We start from the raw sequence: 8,786 nt of genomic DNA on the forward strand, positions 1-8,786 counted from the left end.
GATTTATTTTAAAAGGGCGTGCTGGAATCTTCACTATTCGTGAGACTAAACTTCTTTCTCTTTAAAATTGTTATACCTTCATTTAAATCAGTTGTTCCACATTCAAATAAATGAATTTATCTTGATTTTTCATTAGAGGCTTGCTTATTTTAGGAACCTTAGTTGGAACAGAGCAATATTTCAGCAATATTTGTAGCCATAGTGCATGGAAGAAAAGGTGAAAAGAAATATATTAAAAGACTGTAACGCTGAGGGGTTTTAATGTCTGAATTGTGAACAACACAATGTTAACTTTTGTGCTTTTGAAATGAGAGAATTATCAGTTTGGTTGATACATAATTAAATAATGAAGTTTGGTACTTTTTCTCTGAAGACTATACAAATAAGACTGCTAAATTTATCAACCAAACTATGTGTTAAATTCTATTGAGGAAATGTGAAATGAATAATTTAATTCACATCTTTTTCCAGGTTAAAGAGGCAAATATTTTTGTACATTCTCCCTATTCGCATTGGTGCTGACCAGTTCTGCGACACAATTTTTTTTTGTGCGTTTTTTTGTGCTGTGCTGCCCTGATACCTATCATATTCCCACCTCTGTACTGTTGCCTTTGACTGTAGGCACAAATAGCTGTAAGTACTATTTGAGGCCTGTCAACTATTGTCTACATGCTTCATAGAGCAGTCCTTATTTACATATTTATGGTCCTGGAAGAAAGCACATTATATCTATATTTAAATATTCTGTCCTGGACAACAAAATAAAAATATTTTCAGTTACTTTCAGAAGATTTTTTCTGAGTGGATATGTTCAAATTAAAATTCCAAATTAAAATGATCTCTCTCTATTACATCCAATTTGCTGGAGGTAGATTTTTCTAAGGGTGTATTGGCTAAAATGCTCACGTTTTGTACCAAACCAAATAACAGCTGAACCTAGAAACTGTGCAAGAAAGGAATATAATTTGTTATTTAAGCATCTTAAAACCTCAAGTTTTGACATTTTTGATGCATAATTTATGATCAAGTTTGATCGAAAACACTAAAATTCTGCAAAATTTGCCATCTGTAAATTCAGCAAGATTAAGTGCACAAGGTTACAGTGAAATTGAGAAATTTGCTGCAACTGCATCTGTAAAGTTGAGATTGTCAAAAGATTTTTTTTGGGCTACAAAGGAGTGCATTCTATGATAGTTAATTCTAACCTAAAGGATTTTAATTCAGCAATGAAAGAAGTACACTGTGTCCGTAAATACCGGGTCTACTTTTTAAATAAGCCTTGTGTATACCAGTTGGTGCAACTGCACATTCATTGCTTTGGACACCAAACAGGTAGGTTTAAGCCAATATGTTTAATTGTTGTCTGGGCTGCATTATTTATGCAGCTCTGCATGGATGTATTTACAAGGGATGGCTATAAACAACTAAGCTTTTCTTTGTTTTTATAGCTGAATGGAGGGGGGGATGTTGCAATGCTTGAGCTCACGGGACAGAATTTTACACCCAATTTGCGAGTTTGGTTTGGCGATGTGGAAGCTGAGACCATGTACAGGTAAAGAGGTTTAGTTCTAAACAGCAAATTTATTTAGAAAGCTATTTTAAGAGCTTAATTTGATTGAATTACATTAAGAAAAATGCTGGTTTTACTTGTCTCTTTTTCTACTCATGTCTGCACAAAAGAGCAACTAAGCCAGATATAGAGAATGACTGACTATTAGCAAGCTGCCTGGCTGATTATATTTGACCTATTGTTCATACACACTCGTACTTTTTCTATCTTAAAGGGGCTACTGTTTCCTATTTGTGTATGGTTTATTGGCACTTCCTTGGTCAGTGCTGCTAGCCACTTCTTTGTCATTTTTCTGCTATGCTTCTCTTAGACCTAGCTTGCTTCCATCTCTGTACTACTATTTTTTAATTCATCTACAGGATGTGGGCTTCACTGGCTGGGCCAGCATTCATTGCCCATTTCTTGTTTCTCTTGAGAAGGCAGTGGTGAGCTGCCGCCTTGAAGCACTGCAGCCCGTGGTGTAGGTACACCTACAGTCTTTGCTTCATTCTTAGGCATAATTGTCTGTCACCACTAGGTCAGATTGCTAAAGTTTGTGCGTGTGTCTAATAAAGAAGTTGTTCTTTTTGTATTCTTAGTAGTCCTGGAAAGGAAAATGGTCTGTAAAAAGCTTCAAGGAACAGAAAAACTTGATTTATTTTTCACTTTGGCTCAGAAGACTGAGTTCAATTCTGTTTTATAAATCACTGCCAACTAAAGTTTACTAACCAAGCCTGGAGCAGGGAGGTCAACCTGTGCCTTTGCTCATCTCTATGGCTTAATCCTACTTGGTACTTGTGTCAATTGAACCATAAGGGAGACACAGTGACACTTCAGTTTGTGTCAGCTATCATTGGAAAAACTGTTAAAACTTATTTTGAAGAAATTGCGATGAAGGACTGTGTAAGCAACTTTTCATATCGTTGGGATGGGACTAAGTGCCTAGCTCTTTCAGAGCAGAGTGGCCAAATGACCGCCCTTTGTGCAATAATAACCTGTAATTTTGATTCAATCTGTGACTAAATATAAGTTCTAGCATTTATATAGCAACTTATTGCAACCTTGGAATGTTCCAAAGCACTTTACCACCAATGGATCATTTTGCAGTACAGTGTGCAAACACAATGAACAATTTATGCACAAGCTCCAATATGTAGGAAATGACCAAATAATTCAGCCAGTACCACACTGAAGTGTCACTCTGAACTAGCAGTTAAATTCATAGTGGCATGTAAATTCACAACTTTTTGTCTCTGAAGCTAGAAAACTATGCCAAAAACTTTTAGCGCAAGAGATAAAACTGAAAGTAGGAATCATGGTTACCAACGTGTAGCTTCATCTTTACCTGTTGGGCATTTCATTGTAACTCTTATTATTACTTGACATTTGCCTATTTTGCCATGGGCTCCATCTGCATTTCCTAATAGAAAGGCATCAATTCCTATTAAAGCACCCTTGTATCACTGCACTGATTCTTGAAAATAATTTACAGCACAGAAGCAGACCATTTGGCCCATTCGGTGCAGGTGTTGATGTTCCACACTCACCACCTTTCACTCCATTTAGTTCATCTTGTCTCATCAACATATCTTTCTGTTCTTTTCTTATCCAGCACTTATCTTGCTTCCCCTTATCTAAGCTATTCACCTCAACCATTTCATGTGGTAGTGATAAAAACAAAAAACTCCGGATGCTGGAAATCCAAAAGAAAAACAGAATTACCTGTAAAAACTCAGCAGGTCTGGCAGCATCGGCAGAGAAGAAAAGAGTTGACGTTTCGAGTCCTCATGACCCTTCAACAGAACTGAGTGAATATTCAATATTCACCAGTTCTGTTGAAGGGTCATGAGGACTCGAAACGTCAACTCTTTTCTTCTCTGCGGATGCTGCCAGACCTGCTGAGTTTTTACAGGAAATTCTGTTTCATGTGGTAGTTAGTTCCACTTCTTCAATGCTGAGTGAAGGCCTTGGGTGAAATCACTTAATACGATAAATTGCCCTGTAAGAGGTTACTTTTGTCTTAAAATACACAGATGTGTAATCTTTTATTTAATCATTTTATTAGTCACATCAGGCAAACATGAAGGTTCACCACTCTGTGAGGAACTGAATCAAAGAAGCAAAGATTTGTTCAGACCAGGTTCGATCTTCGGGCTGTGTTAATTTAGCTAATCTCGTCCTGGGCTAGAGTGGTGGCCTTACCATTGACCTTAACACCCAGGGGAGAGGAAAGTTGATAAGTTTCCACTCCCACTCACTATCCAACAACCAACTGCCAGAAATAAGCATGTTTTCTTCAGAATGTAATTTTTTTAATGTGAATTTTTAATATCTTTAGATGACTTCCAAGCTGCGTAAGCTAGGCTTCCTACCAGTGCAGATGTTGTACCAATGCCGCCCTGTGGCAAACAAGAGATGCACTGTACGGTGGTATTTTATTGATGCAGTAAAATCTTTAAAATGCTATCAATTGGCAGCAAATGTTATGGCAAGATGAAAGACTGCACTTTGTTGGAATAAAATTGAAATGTCAGCCTATGCTATATAACACCGTTCCTTCACTGTCGCCAGGTCAAAATCCTGGAACTCCCTTCCTAACAGCACTGTGGGTGTACCTACAACACACGGACTGCAGCAGTTCCAAGAAGTCAGCTCACCACCACCTTCTCAAGTGCAACTAGGGATGGGCAATAAATGCTGGCCCAGCCAGCGAAGCCTATATCCCGTGAATGAATTAAAAAAAACACTTGAGTGTTGAAATATTTTACCTAGTACTACACTACAGTACAATTTTAATAAGTAACCTGTAGCCAGAATGGCTAAACAATTTTCGGTTTTGCAATGAAATCTGGTAAAGTTGTACTTGATCCATCAGAGGTACATATTTCAATTGTGTGCTCTATGAATACCTACAAATCATGGCTACATGTGAAGATTCTAATGTTTGCATTGAAGCAATTTGATAATTATCTATTTCAAAAGCTGCAACACAATTGAGGGTAGCTATTTGCACCTTTGTGTGGCACTTTGTGGTTTTTCCTTTAATTAGGCTAATTTCAAAGGTACTGCTTTATGTTTTACCTTCTTGGTGCATAACTCTGCTGATCGATGGACTTAGCATGTATTTGTGAACAATCACCACATAAATAAAATTAAAATATTCTAACTATTTGCTAATTTGCTTTAACATTTTTTTAAAGGTGTGCAGAGAGCATGCTGTGTGTTGTTCCAGATATTTCTGCATTCCGGGAGGGTTGGCGATGGGTACGTCAGCCTGTCCAGGTCCCTGTCACCCTGGTTCGAAACGATGGGATTATCTACTCTACCAGCCTTACTTTCACATACACACCAGAGCCTGGACCAAGACCACACTGCAGTGCTGCTGGAGCCATCCTTAGAGCTAATTCCAGCTTGCTGGCATCAAATGACTCAAACACAAACAGTGAGGGAAGTTACACAACTGTCAGCACAAACTCAACTATTGTCACATCAGCAGCAACAGTAGTCTCCTAACTACCAAAGTGGTTTAAAGACTGTTGCCAACTTTTTGGAAGGGAGAAGATGCAAAACTGTTGGAGAGCTGCAGAGAAAACCTACTAGTACCAACGGTTCTTGTGGTATTCTGGAAATCACCTACTTGTTCAGATGATGGACATGTCATTCAAGCATAGATAATCTGCAGGAGGTGTTACCACAGTAAGAAAATACACCTGAATATGTATAAAACTTTATAAAGAGCTAAAATGAAAAATCTATTTTTCAGCTGTTTAAAGTGTGGGCAAGATATAAAAAATTTGGGTGGGATGATGGTAAAACAGACTAGAGAATGCATACAAAAATAACATAGTTTCTATGGACCAAGGAACTTGTATAAGCTTTAGTGGAGGTACAGTTTCACCATACCTTTTTTGTATTATACATATAGTACACTTTTGTTACCAAATAGTTTATATTTTCTTCCTATGAGCAATGGGCCCTGAAGTATCCAGGTTCCAGGCCTGACCTTGCTGTATATTCTCATCACCTACTATACCAGTAAAGACCTATATTTTGGTCACTGGCTGGAACTGTCCTAATTTTTATTTTTTTTTAAACTTGAGTCGTGTGACTTTATTATCAATTGAAAGTGGTGTTTGAGAGGAGAACCTCATTTTTATGATTACCTGTCAATCTGCATACTGTACTTAAAGGATGTCTCAATATGACACCTTCACAATGTGGGACAAAATCAGTTAATTAATATCCTGATTTTAGCATGATAGTTTAAGAAACAAAGAAGCACTAAAGTCATGCTGTCTAAATGTGATCTGTTACACAAAGGCAATCTAAACACAGATGCAAGTTGGTTGCTTTATTCTATAAAAGGTTACTCAAACAACCAAAAGATAGATGGAAATCGAAAAGGAAAAGTAGAGTTCTGATTCTTCAATTAGAGCTTTGATTCCAGTGATACTTTTGAAAATTAGTGAATTGCAAGCCTTGTGTTAAGGTTGCAAGTAACTTCTTTAAATCTATCACCTTAAAGGGGTGTGTATTCAACTATGCAGAGCGCACAGCAATAACTTTTAGGTGTTTCTGTACGCTTACTGATGTCTCAGTTGCCTTGCTGCTGTGTGTTAAAAACCGCTGGTTAGAAGCAGGCTGATGGGCATTTTTATCATGCTCCACCTCACGTGATATCCTGAAATTCTGTCCAGTGCGCCCATACACAAACGCATTTATAACAGAATTTCATGATGCCACGTCAGGAGAGTTCTACATAGTGTCAGGCTTTCTTTAAATAGTTTTAATGCACAGTAACAATTGTGGGTAAATGCAATACCAGTTAGTGTACAAACATCTCTTTTTATAAAATTTAGCATTATGTGACAACTCAATTGACCACAATTTAATTCACATTTTGCTGCTTTTTATGCTGTTCAACTAGTCCTTCCTCATACTTTTCTTAAGAATACCAAAAGGGTTATTTTTCCTTTCTGAATTCTCAGGATTACCACTGCAATCAAATTATGGCTGCTATCACATTTACTATGATATGTAAATCCAAAATTGTGATATTCTTTCATATCATCTCTTAATGCATTGTAATATTGGAACATCCCGATGTACTTCAGAAGCAAGAATATCAGAAGCTTTAAGTGACTTCTGCCCTGTCTGCAATACATACAACAGTACAGATATGTTAAACATAGCTTTATTTTTTCAATTATTTTAATAAAACAGTATTTAGTAATATCTGATAGATTTGCTTTGCCACTTATGAGTTAAAACTGAAGATTTCTGGATACACTGACACCTGATAAATGAGGTTCTGCTATTAACTGAATTGGGAATGTGGCCATTAAGTATTGAGTCAATTTGTGTGTTTTTTTTCCCTCACACAGCACTGCTTTTGTATGTTGAAACGTATTCCCAGCTTTTTATATTTACAGTACTTCCACCTACATGTGCTATTTGAATTTTTTGGCTATTTGATTGCTACAGTGGTTTATTTTTATTTTTTTATTACATGTCTTAAGTGATAAATGGTGTTTAAAGTGTAATTTGTTCTTTGAAAACTGTATCTAACAGATTGACGCCACATCTGTTACATTCAAGCTGTAAAAGCCTGTTTGTAAAATAGTCGAGGACTGTAATAATGTGGATTTTAGTCCAGTATTTCTATGGTACAGGGTAGCTAGCTGACTTTTCACAAAAGGTCCTAAGTTTTCCAACAAGACTCGAGTTTGAGAAGTTAGTGTCCATAGGTTAATTAACAGACATGAATGAACTAGGGCATTCAACGTAAAATATTTTCAAAACCAGTACAATGAAAGCTCTTATTGGGTGTACTAAAATGGCAAACATTGACTGTTGGAACAGAAGATGGGAAGTGTGTGTTAAGCACTGCTCGGTCCCTCCATGGTCCATGGGTGCACGTATTGAGGGAACAAATTTGTCCTACCTTGTAAGGAGAGTAGCTAAATTTTAATATGACTAATACCTTCACCCTTTAGAGCTTTAGATGGCTGAGCTCATTCAGTGAGCGGATCCAGTGGCAACTTACAGCGACATAGTAAAGAACAACTTATATTTATATAGAGTGTTTTATGTCTTCAGGATTTTCCAAAGTGCTTCACAACCAATGAATTGCTTTTGAAATATAATTGCTATTACATATGCAAATGTGTTAGCTGGTTGCAAATGAGATCTCTTTTTGTTGGTCCAGAAATCAGGAGAACTTCCTGCTCTTCTTCAGACAATACCATGGATTTAATTTTACAGAACATCTGACAAGCAGATAGCCTAGCCTTCAGCAATGCAACACTCTCCTCAGTGTTGCTGTGAATTACCAGCATAGGTTTTGTGTGTTTATGTCCCTAGAGAAGCTGGAACCGAGATTCTGATTTGGACAAGAATGCTCTCCACTGTGTCACACTGACAATCATTTCTGTAGTGGGCATAAAACTCAGGTGGGCATAATCACATTAAAATGTAAACAACTATTACAACTTTATACTGAAAATGTTTCCACCTACACTTGCCTTCAGCTTTAAATTAAATATCATAGAAATAAGGGAAGTACCTTCAAAGTGAAATATTTTTATCAGTGGATTTGATTTTTCATTCCAGTCTCTGATCTTTTAACCTGATATAACTTGTGAACTTTGCCATTGAGCAGTTTCAAAGTCAATTGACATTCAAGACCGAAAAGCTACTGATTGCCAACAGAGCCATAACTGGTGGCTAAATGATTATAGCAGGTTTCATACCTGAAATGTCATATTTGAAGGTGGCTTGCTATTGACAGCAAAAGTAATTTCTCCTGCAAGGTAGAAGATTTAAAAAAAACTGAATTCAGTTCCAGCTACGTAATCTCCATGTATACTTTTGGCACTTGATGTACAATTTATGACTGGCAGCAACTGGTTGTGTCAAAAAAGGGAATAAAATTTGTTAAGCTATTTGCCACTTTGATCTATTTGAGTGGTCAAACCACTCGGGCTAGAATGAAAGTCATGTTTGTAAGGGCTGGACATCTAGTGTATTCTAAAAGGCCAATCAGCCCATTATTTGTCCGTTTTAGTATTTTTTAAACTCACCCAGTCTAACACTTTCCTACACCTTGAACTCCCTGATGTGTTTTTTCCTAGCTTTTCTCATGGATCATTCCAATAGCTTACCCATTGATTTTCCCTCTCTCCTCCCCCTTTCCGAACATATTTTGTATTTACTTTGCACTAAATGTGTGCCCAGT

The 8,786-nt window shown here is 37.0% G+C and overlaps 1 protein-coding gene across 3 annotated transcripts in view; it reads left to right on the plus strand.

The window, feature by feature from the left end:
• The window catches only part of rbpjb (recombination signal binding protein for immunoglobulin kappa J region b), a 112,646-nt gene extending 104,153 nt beyond the window's left edge, over positions 1 to 8,493 (plus strand). For all 3 annotated transcript variants that reach the window (XM_041186003.1, XM_041186020.1, XM_041186010.1), the window contains exons 10-11: positions 1,449 to 1,552; positions 4,750 to 8,493. In XM_041186003.1, coding sequence (XP_041041937.1) covers positions 1,449 to 1,552; positions 4,750 to 5,062 — 417 coding nt within the window. In that variant the 3' untranslated portion in view covers positions 5,063 to 8,493. The remainder of the gene's footprint in view (positions 1 to 1,448; positions 1,553 to 4,749) is intronic.
• Positions 8,494 to 8,786: the final 293 nt, after the last annotated feature.

This window comes from Carcharodon carcharias, chromosome 1 (assembly GCF_017639515.1).
Source record: "Carcharodon carcharias isolate sCarCar2 chromosome 1, sCarCar2.pri, whole genome shotgun sequence".
Taxonomy (NCBI): Eukaryota; Metazoa; Chordata; class Chondrichthyes; order Lamniformes; family Lamnidae; genus Carcharodon; species Carcharodon carcharias.